This window comes from Diadema antillarum, unplaced genomic scaffold, assembly GCF_040938485.1.
Source record: "Diadema antillarum isolate AM-2024a unplaced genomic scaffold, OU_Dant_1.0 scf00000070, whole genome shotgun sequence".
Classification (NCBI taxonomy): domain Eukaryota; kingdom Metazoa; phylum Echinodermata; class Echinoidea; order Diadematoida; family Diadematidae; genus Diadema; species Diadema antillarum.
Window position 1 is genome coordinate 1,128,900 of NW_027270959.1, and position 13,677 is coordinate 1,142,576.

Genomic DNA, 13,677 nt, shown 5'->3' on the forward strand with positions numbered 1-13,677 from the left:
GGATTCAAACTCAAAAGATTAAAACTCACAGATGTTGCAGCCAGTGCCCGCCACTCCAAGCTCACATCTGCAGACTGCGTCGCCGTCGTCTTCCACTAAGCACGTCCCGAATCCGCAGACCAGCCCATCACAACTGCTGATCTCGCATTCATCCCCACTGTAGCCAGGATCGCAGACACAGCTATAGCCACTGGATGCCTACAGGAGATCAAAATATGGTACTCTACACCAATATTCTGTACCTGGGCTGCTCACATTCTCACATCAAAAATCAGGGAGGTTCTTAACTCTTTATGTGCCATGGTGGAAACCCCCTATGTGCTACATTATTCTGAGACACCAACATAGTCATGAAAACATTCTGTTTTTTAAATTTATGTGTTCTGTAAAGCTGGACATGTAGTGAACAAAGTTGTAGAGAAAATGCCAAGCTTTGCTTTGATAAAAATTGTATGACAAATCGAAGATTGTTTTTCTTTGAAATGACCAGTAGCTACATTACTGTAAAGGGATGACTTTTCCACACTAAACAGTGACAGAAACAGGCATCATCTCCACTAGATATAAGGATTAAAACTAACACTTGCTGTCTGGCAAAAGCTCTGTGGTCTAGAGGAGATAACGCCTGTCCGGTGATCAGGAGGTCGTAGGTTCGAATCCTGCTCGAGTATGTATGCCCATGAATTTTTATTATGGCTACTACTAAAACACTGATCAATTCAGTGCTTATTTGCGTTGATGTAGGGCAATTTGTCAATCAGTTGCAATGAAAACATCTCGACGGAAGAATTTCATGAATTTGATTAATCAATATTTGTTTTCAAGATGCTTCTTCGATTACAACAGACATCCGCCTGTGCTCAACTTTTGTATCTTTAATCCAGTGCATTTTCATCTTTAACATGAAAAAATAATTTTACTATTCAAGTACTACCTATCTCAACACAAAGAAGTTTCTGCTCCATATTGCTGTGATATCACATAAGTAAATTGAGCTATATGCCTTCATTGTAGCAGAAAAATATCTGATATTGTAAATGAAGCTCAACAAGGAAAAGGGAGAAGCCAACTGTTACATCAAGAACATGGTATCCTAAAAACAAGAACAACAAAACGTCGCTTGAGAATGATAGGGGCGTTAAGTTGCCACAAAACCCACAGTGTTCAAGACAACTTAACACTCTTCTCATTCCCAACAGGCAAAAAGAGGACAATATGAATCAATATTTAAGCTATAACAAGAACGAAAGCACAGTCATGCTGCAAGAGGTTGGCTCTCCGTATTTCTAACATCTGCAAATATCTAAATCTCAGTTAACAAACATTATTTTGAAAAAGTTTACAACGTGGCACATCTCACCAGATTCGAACAGGAACCTCTTCCAGAGCAAGAGGTCGGCAGGCATTCATCGACCTCCACAGAGCACTCCTGCCCAGTGAAACCAAGCGGGCACAGGCACTCGTAGCCCACTGACGAAGATGCGGACAGCATGCAGGTTGCTCCGTTATCACAGACATCATCTGCATTGGAAAATAATAGCAAGTTTTCTGACAAAGTTTATGAAACCATGCTGGAACTTCACTGCAGTACCTGTCTAAACCAACAACATTACATCACCTTCTCATAAAGTTCCAGTAACACTTTTAGCAGATAGAGGAATTTCAGGCAATGCTGATACAGAAAGTTCTTTTACTCGGTAACAACATCAATTTTTAATATTCATCTTAGATTTACAGATCTTATATATATTACTATGTTATCTGTACATTAAAGCAACATTTTCTGGTAATGAAATTATGATTAATTTCAAAAAAATACCACTGTTTAGGCAGTGAAATTTTCAAGACTAAAGGAAGATTCTCAGTTGCATTATGGCAAAATTCCAAAATTTCAGCCTAATGTTTTCTAAGAATATAATATCTACATCTAGGTATTAGAAAAACTTATAGGAAACTTTTTCAACTTATCTAGTTGATTCTTCCCCCCCCCCCAACTTTAATACTTCTTAACCCATTCCATGCTGAATTCTGAAATGCCCGCAGACTTAATACTCGGGCCACCAATTCCCGTACAGAACAGGTTAACTGCATGTCACATGACTTGGGCAGAAACTATAATGATGGTAACACTCACTGGAACAGAAGTCGCATTCAAACGTGTCCTGCAGATTGAGGCAGGGAACACCAGGGGGACACGGGCTCGCCCCGCAGAAGTCCTGCACCTCGCAAAGGGCGCCCCCAAAGTCCTGCGGACAGATGCAGGTGAACGCCGTGCCGCTGGCAGAGTTCGGAGTGTTCTGACAAGTGGCTCCGTTCAAACAAGGGCTGCTGCCGCAAGGCACGAAGAACTCACACAAAGGACCGCTGAATGTTGCAGTGCAGACACAGCTGCATATTTGGGAGAAAAGAGGGCAAAGTGTTATAAATACACAGATGCAGGTAGTGGCCCTTACTTTATAAAATTATTGCCACTTGGGTTCAAGCAGATATTGATTTTGACAACCAAGAATATCTTGGCAAAGATTTTCATCACAAGACAAGATGATCAAGTATTAAAAAACAGACATGACAACAGAAAAAAAACTAGAAATGTCGCTATGGCGACTGGTATGCCTCCGCCATAATGCATGATTCTCCTAATAGGTCTATAGTACATGTGGACAATGTGTGATTACATTTTCACAAAATTGGCAAAATATCAAAATGACATGTTTGTCGCAAATGTATCGAATGTTCACCTTCTTTGACCTATGTTTAATTGGATGAATAGGAGAGCATGTATTTGGGGATTTAAGAACTTTAACTTCGACTTTGACCCTTTCATAAGTTTACGCACTTGAGTAATTGTCAAGGTACAGGTGTATGGAGAAAAAGTGCAATTTCTGTATTGAACAGTAAATTGTTATCATTTTCATCTGGCCTTTGATTCATAAGAGAATCAATGTCAGGTAGAACATACATAAATATGTACTAAGTTTAAAGATAACTTGAGCCACTTCCGAGATATGGAGAAAGAAGTAAGTTCAGCACTTTCACTTGATCTTTGACCTTTTGACCTTTGACCTTCTTGGCAAAAAAAAAATCCCAGACAATCTCTAGTGGGTTATACATGCATACATCAAGTTTAAAAAAAAATAATCCTGCTGGCATTGCATAAATACAAGGAAAATAGTAAAATTTTGAAGTATTGCCCTTGACCTTTGACCCCTGACCTTTGACCACATGAACCCCAAATTCCCTAGATAACCACTGCCAGTCAGTACATGCATATATACTTTGTTCCATAAAGATACCTTGAACAATTTCCAAGATACAGAGAAAAAAGTGAAATTTTAACATTTTACTTGACCTTTTGACCTTTGACCTTTTGACCTCATGACCCCAAACTTTCACCAGAGAATCTTAATTGGGTAATACATGTATACACTAAGTTTCAAGAAAATATCTTCAGATATTGCATAGATATGGGGGAAATAGTTAAATTTTAAGCATTTGACCTTGACCTTTTGACCTTTGACCTTGAGCATGTGCACCCAAACGTTGATAGGCACAACTTCACCCCCTGATACACATACATGCCAAGTTTCATTAGGATACCTCAAAAGGTTTTGATAGTTACCCTGTCCACAAAATTCATTACGGACGGACGGAAGGACGGACGGACGGACGGACGGAAGGACGGACGGAAGGACGGACGGAAGGACGGACGGACGGACAACCCGAAAACATAATGCCTCCGGCACCACTTCGTGGCGGAGGCATAAAAATATGAATGACATCGGTTTGATTACACATACAGCTATAACTGTAATCAAGTGTTTCAATTGTAGATATATCTCAGATCACAGATTACAAATCATCACTGCAAAATGTGACTGCTACACTTTTCTTGTAAAACATGGTATTGTGATCTAACAAGTGTATTTTTGAGTCACACAAATTTCATTCTTCCTTCTCTAAGTTTGATTCCCAAATCTAACTGAGCAATGGTTGTGTGTAATTTATACCATCTACTCTGATAAGAGGCAAAACACTCTGTGCCTCGGATAGGACATAAAATGGAGAGTGTGTGAGAGAGTCACAACTCATGCACGTTAAAGATCCTGCTTCATTCATTCATTGCAAAGAGCAGGGTGTTTAACCCAATGAAGTGGTCCTGCCTTACATCTAACTGGACCCCATGGAAGACCAGCTATTGCAGCTGAATATGGGCTATCCAGCCATCTTCTCAGACGGAAAAATTAAACAAAATGAAATGAATAAGCCAGAAAATTTCCTACGTCTCTTCAGATAGTGACAAAAGGGAACAAACATAAGAAAATGGCCTGAAAACATTACTTGAATCCACCGTCAAGATTCTGACAGCTAGCTCCGTTCTGGCAAGGTTGGCTGCTACACTCATCAATGTCTGTCTCACAGTCACTTCCAGTGTAACCTGAGGAAAAACAAATGACATTGAAAGATATGCTATGTTGAATCTTATGGCCTAGTTTCTACAAAAAAAAGTAAAAGAAAAAAGTGCACAGCATATTAAAGAAAAAAACAAACAAGAATAAAGCAAGCAAACTTGGATTGGATTTAGATATTTCATATCATATTCAAGTACACTTGTACATGTAAGCCATTCAAAAGTAGTATGTTTAAAGTTATGACTTGGCAAAAATCTGCATTTGTAGGAAATTCCCATGTCATGATAGATAAAACAAGCTACAATGTAAAACAAAAAATGGACCAACATGAGTTCTCCCTTATACTGTATACGCTATATATTTCGCGGGGGTTTTATTTTCGCAAATTTCGCGAGTCGGGAGCTATTCGCGAAATTAACAACACGCGAAAATATTACCTTCCAAAATGAATCCCTTGCCTTGATGATACGAACATTTCAGTACTAGAATACCATGTCACGGCTTACCGAACAGACCATACTGACTAAGCTTGTTTACGCACGTCCACGTCTACTTACGAATACTGTAGAGAGCCAATCCATTACCGCAAGGGGACCACTCGTCAGAAATCTAGCGCGATGGACTTAACCACTTCAAAAATGTTGAATTCTAACTTACTACTAGTAGTTTGCAGAGTTTGGCAAGTCTTTTTCATGCAGTATATAACTAGTATCATTCTTATATGCTAGTAAGTTGAAAATTCACACTTTCTTTGCCACTTCATATTTTCTCTGGTCCCCCAATCGCGAATTTAACCACTCGCGAAAATTTATGTACGCGAAAATTATAGCGTATACAGTACTCTATTTGACAGGATTTGAGCAGTATCGTGCGCTAATTTTCAACTCTTATGCAAATCTCTTTGTTGCCTAATATGGCACAAGGAATTTACTATCAGTTTGCTGAATTTTCTTCTTCTTCTTCTTCTTCTTTTTTTCTTGTGTGGAGGTGGAGGTTTGTTTGTTTGTTTCATTTCCATATGAGAAGATGATTGGATAGCCCATATTCAATTGCAATAGCTGGTCTTCCATGAGGTCCAGTTGGACATTAAAGGGATGGTACAGTATTGGTGGAGATGAGAATTGGGCTTATAACTTTTTGCGAGATACCAAGAAAACACTCATGATATAGTACAGAGCATACCATTTTAAGAGGAATTCAAAGTTTATTTGATGAAAATCGGGTTTGGAATGACTGAAACATCCAAAAACAAAGTAAAACAAAGCGATCGTAATAAAGTGTGGGTCCCACACTTTATTAGAATCGCTCTTTTTTGGATATCTCGGCCATTTCAAAACCAATTTTCATCAAATAAACGTTGAATTCCTCATAGAATTACATGCTCTTTCATATTTCAAAAGAGGTTTCTCATTATCTCACCAAAAATAATAGAAACCTGAAATTAGGTCTCAACCAAAACTATATGATCCCTTTAAGTGGGACCACTTCACTGTAGTAATTTTACTGAATCCAATAAGTTATCTGACACTAGTTACCACTGTGTAAAACTTGGACCACAAAGTGACACTGAAATGAATAAAAAACTAAGATGCTACAGTTACGCTTTACAGAACTTGAGAAAAGTCAACAGAAATTCGCGAAAAATATTGTGTTATCATACAACACATGTATACAAGAGTAGATCCTTGCCATCTGATTGGATGAATGCGGGTGACGAATCAGCTCTCACTGGCTGTGCAATACTCTAGACAACTATTGAATGGTAAATCAAGTGAGCCAGCAATGCAACAGATCCTAGGACACACTGAATTTGTGTATAGTAAAGCATTGGTGCATATGCGCACACTCGTTTGTGCTGCCAGCAAGACCTACAGCCAGATCTAGATCTAGGCCTAACTGTTAGTCCTCCCCCTAGATAGGCTTAATGTTAGATCTTATTTGGTCGCCAGATCTACTCTGTATATTGTGTGTTGTATAAAACAAATATTCAATGTTTTGTCATTCGACAGTTCAAATATTACATTAGGTGCAAGTTTACCCGTTCTTTTCAACTCCACTTCGCGTCATTGAATAGAATGGTTAAACGTGCACGCTCATGTACATGTAATATTCGGAACCATCGCACTCATAAACATTGAATATTGTTTTGCTAGAGCTGTACTACCTGAGCTGCATGTGCATGTGTAGCTGTTGTCCCCAACATCTGAACAGGTAGCTCCATTCTGACAGGGCAGGCTGGCACAGCCCAGGAGCTCTGTGACCTCACACAGTGTGCCAGAGAATCCCTCCGGGCAGGCACAGGAAAAGGAGCCGTCTGCATCACTTAGGACACAGGGGGCGCTGTTCTGGCACGGGTCAATGGTGCAGGGGTTGGGGAACTCGCAGCGGCTGCCAACGTAGTTTGCTGGGCATCTGAATTATATGGAAATGATATGCATAGACCATGTTTCTGTCATGCCATGAAATAAATTTTCCTTCATACGACTTCACTGGCTTTGAGGAGTACTGTACAAACTGTAATTTTCATGATACTTTTGCGAATTGCTACTTGTCAGACATTTTCATGTGTTGTTAATTTTGTGGTTTCAAGGGTCTAGTACACTGTAAACGTGATTTTACCTTTCATAAAATATATAAGAATGAGTAACAAATGTCAATCTCATATCAAATGTTTTACTATTTTATTGTGCTGAACATAAACAAATATTGTGTTCTGCATTCCAATTAATGTATCAATATGTTGTCGCCGATATTCCTGCATTGCTGTTATGGCCCTAGCAGTGTCTTAGACCTACAGTGTTACTGCATTGTAGTTGCCTGCAATGGAACACTGGCATGGTTTGATTTTCTTTTTTCAAATGACAGTTTCATGCATTGTTGTTCTCACATGTTTTCATTTTCGTAGTTGAAAGGTGATTCGTAAAATTCACAAAAATAAAAGCACTGAGAAAATTTCAGCAAGTAAAGTATAAAAATATGTTACCCAGCCAAGATAATATCATATAATTCAGAGGTGGAGAACTAGACAGGGCAATGTCATATGACTCCCCGTTACAAAATATTAAAAAAAAGAATGCCTAGGGGAGAATATTATGGGATGTCTGATATACATGTAACTTATAAATATTCTTTTTACTTTATTTGCAAATATCATCCTATGACGTACCTGCATTCAAATCCACCATCGAGCCCTGTCACACAGTCCCCATTGACGCACGGACCACATTCAACTTCCGTCTGCTCGCAAAAGTCTCCGAAGAAACCAGACTGACACTGACAGTAAGCCTAGATACATCGTAGAATTAAACAAATGCTGTCATGTTTTAGCATTTCCTAGTCTGGGTTCAAGACATTTGAAATTCAGCTATCTCATGTACATATTCACTATCACATTGAATTTCACATATATTGAGTATAATTGTAACAATTTTGCTTAAAGTTGCAAAATTCTTTTGATTCATCCCCTACAGAAAATCATCCACATGGAAGCTATAACAGACTTTATCATAGAAACATGAATCATGACTATATCATAGTGGCAGAAATAATGTATCCAGAGACCAGGGTAATAATAGTATGTATGCGCTTTGAGCACTCTTACAGAGTGCATTTGGCGCAATATAGATTCACATTATTATTATTATTATCATTATTATTATTATTATTATTATTATTATTATTATTATTATTATTATTATTATTATCATTATTACTATTATCACTGACTGCATCATGGAAACCATGTAATCACTGACTACATATGTCATTGAGTGCTGCTTATATGGACATGGGTAGTGTTGGTGCTAACCTTCCATTCTTTGCTAGTGTGAACATCATAACAAGACATCGTAATCTGATAATACCATAAATCATACCTTGGCTTAAATATAAAGGTGATGGCACTCAAAAGTATACATGTCTGTTGTTTTCTATGGACCAGGATGTTAAAATAGCCAGCAATGAGGTAGCAAAGCAGAGCTGTTAACTTTAATAAACAACTTCATAAGCATCATGTTATAACATTTATTTCAATCATTTTAACTCCTCTACCTACTGTACTGTTTAGCTGAAAAAAACAACAACATATCTATGCCAAATGAGTGGCAAAATGTGTATGCGAGAAACCCGGTAAAGAAAACTCCAACAACTTTAATTTGTAATTTACATGGAATCATAATCTGTATCAAGCACCCTACTGGTTCAGAACAATCCAAAGTTTCGGGATGGATACTATACTTTGCTTCCATGCCGCGACATGTTAAAACTTTAAAACTCTGCCATTAGAAAGGCAAAGATTGATCTGTCTTGCTTACCCTGTCACCATCTGGCCAGCAGATGCCGCCGTTCTGACAGGGATTGACTGGGTAGCACACACCAGGGGCAAACTCACACCATAGTCCACTAACCCCATTGGGGCAGAAGCAGAATGGGCCTTGTGAAAAGATAAATAAAAAAAAATATATGATAAATAAAATGATCTTCATATACAATGTCAGAAGTGACCACAAAAACAAAGTAAATCAAGTGAGGAAGGACACAAGGCATTATCAATTAATTGAAGCATATAACAAATAAAAATCAATCAGCATATCTGGCAGAATAACCTGGGACAGTTACATTCCCTTGATTGAGAAAAAAAAATACAACAAGGAAAAGTAGAAATTACGCGGTGCGTAAAATATGTCCCCGCCGGAAGTAGCATTTAGTAGCAAAATGTACAATATCGGTAAAAAATCAAGGTCAAAGGTCAAAGAAGTCAAAGGTCAAAATTCTGTGTAGAAGTTTTGAAGTCCTCACCTAGTGCCATCACAAAAAGCAAACGGAATCGAAATCGGGTTAGAAATGGCGAAGGAGTAGCATTTTGTAGCCAATGTACAATATAGGTCAAAAATCAAGGTCAAAGGTCAAAGAAGTCAAAGGTCAAAATTCTGTGTAGAAGTTTTGAAGCCCTCACCTAGTGCCATCACATAAAGCAAACGGAATCGAAATCGGGTTAGAAATGGCGAAGGAGTAGCATTTTGTAGCCAATGTACAATATAGGTCAAAAATCAAGGTCAAAGGTCAAAGAAGTCAAAGGTCAAAATTCTGTGTAGAAGTTTTGAAGCCCTCACCTAGTGCCATCACATAAAGCAAACGGAATCGAAATCGGGTTAGAAATGGCGAAGGAGTAGCATTTTGTAGCCAATGTACAATATAGGTCAAAAATCAAGGTCAAAGGTCAAAGAAGTCAAAGGTCAAAATTATGTGTAGAAGTTTTGAAGCCCTCACCTAGTGCCATCACATAAAGCAAACGGAATCGAAATCGGGTTAGAAATGGCGAAGGAGTAGCATTTTGTAGCCAATGTACAATATAGGTCAAAAATCAAGGTCAAAGGTCAATGAAGTCAAAGGTCAAAATTCTGTGTAGAAGTTTTGAAGCCCTCACCTAGTGCCATCACATAAAGCAAACGGAATCGAAATCGGGTTAGAAATGGCGAAGGAGTAGCATTTTGTAGCCAATGTACAATATAGGTCAAAAATCAAGGTCAAAGGTCAAAGAAGTCAAAGGTCAAAATTCTGTGTAGAAGTTTTGAAGCCCTCACCTAGTGCCATCACATAAAGCAAACGGAATCGAAATCGGGTTAGAAATGGCGAAGGAGTAGCATTTTGTAGCCAATGTACAATATAGGTCAAAAATCAAGGTCAAAGGTCAAAGAAGTCAAAGGTCAAAATTCTGTGTAGAAGTTTTGAAGCCCTCACCTAGTGCCATCACATAAAGCAAACGGAATCGAAATCGGGTTAGAAATGGCGAAGGAGTAGCATTTTGTAGCCAATGTACAATATAGGTCAAAAATCAAGGTCAAAGGTCAAAGAAGTCAAAGGTCAAAATTCTGTGTAGAAGTTTTGAAGCCCTCACCTAGTGCCATCACATAAAGCAAACGGAATCGAAATCGGGTTAGAAATGGCGAAGGAGTAGCATTTTGTAGCCAATGTACAATATAGGTCAAAAATCAAGGTCAAAGGTCAAAGAAGTCAAAGGTCAAAATTCTGTGTAGAAGTTTTGAAGCCCTCACCTAGTGCCATCACATAAAGCAAACGGAATCGAAATCGGGTTAGAAATGGCGAAGGAGTAGCATTTTGAAGCAAAATGTACAATATAGGTCAAAGGTCAAGGTCAAAGGTCACAACTGAAATTCTGTGTAGAAGTTTCAAAGCTCCCATGTAGTGCTATCATATAAAGCAAACAGAATTGAAATTGGCTCATAAATGACAGAGAAGTAGCAAATTGAACATTTTGATCACACACGGACGCACAGACAGACGGACGGACAGACACACGGACACACACACGTACGGAGCCCGTTTCATAGTCCCCTGCTCGAACTCGTTCGGCGGGGACAAAAATATTGACGGCAATTTGAGGAAGCTGATGTCTATATACAAATTGTGTCAACATAGATTCATCGCAACATGTATAGGAACAAAAGTCTCTTAATGCTTTGTAAAAACAGAGGCTCACCAAAACTGTCTTCGAAACATTCGCCGCCATTTCGGCACGGCTCTTGATCACATGAAGTCACTGCATCCCCACAGAAGGTGCCTGTGTATCCAGCCACACATTCACACTGTGCATTGTCTCCGTCGCTGCGACACATGGCCCCATTCTGGCACGGGTCGCTGTCGCAGGGGTCGTTCAGCTCGATCTCGCACGTCTCTCCGAAGAATCCCGGCGGGCAGTCGCAGGAGAAGGACTCAAACCCATTCTCCACGCAGGTGGCCCCGTTGGAGCACGGATCGCTGAGACAGGGTGGGGGGATCTCATTCTCGCATCTCTCGCCCTCAAACCCCAGCTGGCAGATGCAGGTGTACGATTCCAAACTGTTGTCTTGACAAGATGCAGAGTTCAGACATGGATTGCTGTCACATGGGGTTGGGATGACAACAGCACATGTGGGTCCGTCGAAACCCACTGGGCAAGCACAGGAGAAAGATTCCAGGCCATTATCAGTGCAGGAGCCTCCATTAAGACAGGGGTTGCTCTCACAGGGCTGCGGTATCTCGTTCTCACACCTCGTTCCTCCAAATCCGGGGACACAATCGCAGGCGAAAGAGGCAAAATCATCGTTGGTGCATGTGGCTCCATTAAGACAGGGGTCACTCAAACAAGGAGCGGGGATCTCACAACGTAGTCCTGAGTAGTCAGCAGGGCACTGGCAGCTGTAGGACTGAAAGGCATTGTTGACACAGGTACCACCACTCTGGCATGGACTGCTGAGACAAGGGCTCGGTGTTTCACAGAATTGCCCGGTGAAATCGGATGTGCACTGGCAGGTGAAGGGGTCATCAGATGGGCCATCACCGTTGACGCACATGGCTCCATTCCTGCACGGAGAATTGAAACAGGGCAAAGGAGTTTCACAAAAAGTGCCCGTAAAGTCTGGTTGGCATTGGCAGATGAAGGCCTCAAATCCATTGTTGATGCACCCTGCTCCATTGGTGCAGGGGTCACTTTCGCAAGGGAAGGGTGACCGAGTTTCGCATCTTGTGCCCTCGTATCCCTCTGGGCATGTGCAAGTGAAGGACTCGAATCCATTGTTTTGGCACGTGGCTCCATTCAAGCACGGATCACTCTGACAAGGTATTGGAATGACTTCCTCGCAACGGGCACCCAGAAATCCCGCAGGACAATCGCAACCAAAAGATTCAAATCCATTGTCGATGCAGGGGGCTCCATTTTGGCAGGGATTACTGGCACAGGGACGAGGTATAACATTCTCGCAGAGGGTGCCCCCGAATCCATCCAAGCACAAGCACACGAAGGACTCAAAGCCATCGTTTGTGCAGGTTGCTCCATTCTCACAGGGATCACTTTCGCAGGGCAGCGGAATCTCGGTCTGACACAGGTTTCCCTCAAAACCCTCAGAGCATCGGCAAGAGAAGGAAGTGTAGCCATCATTGAGACAAGTCGCTCCATTCATGCAGGGGTCACTCTCACAGGGCAGTGGGATGGTCAATTCACAGTTAGGCCCAGTGAATCCAACATCACAAACACATCTGTAAAGGTCAAAGCCATTGTTGTAGCACGTGGCGCCGTTCTGGCACGGGAAGCTTTCGCAGGGAAACGGGATTCGGTTTCCGCAGGTGGTGCCATTGTAGCCGAATGCACACAGGCAGGTGAAGGACTCGAAGCCGTTGTTGGAGCAGAGACCCCCATTCTCGCACGGATCACTCTGGCAGGGAGGCGGAATCACAACCTCGCATGTATCTCCTCCAAAGCCGGCGGGACAAGTGCACGCAAAAGACTCAAAACCCCCATTTTCACATGCCCCACCATTCATGCACGGATTGCTATCACACGGAAGTGGTGGGATGGTAAAGTCACAATTACCTCCCGTGTATCCGCCATCACACATGCAGCTGTAGTGGGTGTCATTCACATTCATGCAGGTCCCAAAACCACACGGTTGGGCATCACAGGGAAGGATTTTCGTTGAGCAGTTTCTGTCACGGAATCCCTCGTCACAATCGCACCTGTAAGTGTTCACGAGATTCACGCAGACACCGTTCTCACAAGGCTCAATGTCACAGGGGAGGATGCGCCTTTCGCACTGCATTCCGGTGAAACCTTCATAGCAGTTGCACACATACACCACGTTATCAATGTTGTTGCAGAGACCGTTGAGGCACGGGTTGCTGTCACAAGGGGTGATAAGGGTTTCACAGAACTGGCCGGTGTAGAACTGTGGGCAGTTGCAGGTAAAGCTGTCACCATCCGAAACGCACTCCCCACCCTGAAGGCACGGTGAACTGTCACACGGCTGAATCTCGACGTCACAATTGATTCCAGTGTAGCCTTCATCACACAGGCACTGGTAGTCACTGCCCACAGTCTGGCAGCTCCCAAACACACATGGGTCCGGGGTGCAGGGAATGTTGATCTCGCACCTGCTCCCCGTGTAGCCGACGGCACACTCGCACTCGAAGCTGTTCAGGGTGTTGATGCACCGCCCGTTCTCGGCGCACTGCGGGAACGAGCACAGATCCACCTCCGTCTGGCAGAAGTTGCCGGTGTAACCGTTGGCGCAGAAGCACCGGAACTGTCCCGCTGGGATGTTGGGAGGGCAACCTGTGGTGCCCAGCTGGCAGCAGTAAGCATTGTTCTTGCAAGGGTTGGAGTCACACACTTGAAGAATCTATGCAAAGGCAAGTAGGGATACCCGGCACTTAAGGTGATGTTCCACTTTTAACATGCACATCAGTCAAAAGGCAATAATTGATTGTGAGTTCA

General features: G+C 41.7%; 1 protein-coding gene across 1 annotated transcript in view; it reads right to left on the minus strand.

The window, feature by feature from the left end:
• The window catches only part of LOC139716810 (uncharacterized), a 50,822-nt gene that overhangs the window by 14,197 nt on the left and 22,948 nt on the right, over positions 1 to 13,677 (minus strand). Inside the window, exons 15-22 of the mRNA XM_071628342.1 lie at positions 10,909 to 13,582; positions 8,723 to 8,841; positions 7,576 to 7,694; positions 6,574 to 6,821; positions 4,339 to 4,435; positions 2,135 to 2,388; positions 1,361 to 1,521; positions 30 to 198 (exon numbers count right to left, since the gene is read on the minus strand). Of these exons, the coding sequence (XP_071484443.1) occupies positions 30 to 198; positions 1,361 to 1,521; positions 2,135 to 2,388; positions 4,339 to 4,435; positions 6,574 to 6,821; positions 7,576 to 7,694; positions 8,723 to 8,841; positions 10,909 to 13,582 (3,841 nt within the window). The remainder of the gene's footprint in view (positions 1 to 29; positions 199 to 1,360; positions 1,522 to 2,134; positions 2,389 to 4,338; positions 4,436 to 6,573; positions 6,822 to 7,575; positions 7,695 to 8,722; positions 8,842 to 10,908; positions 13,583 to 13,677) is intronic.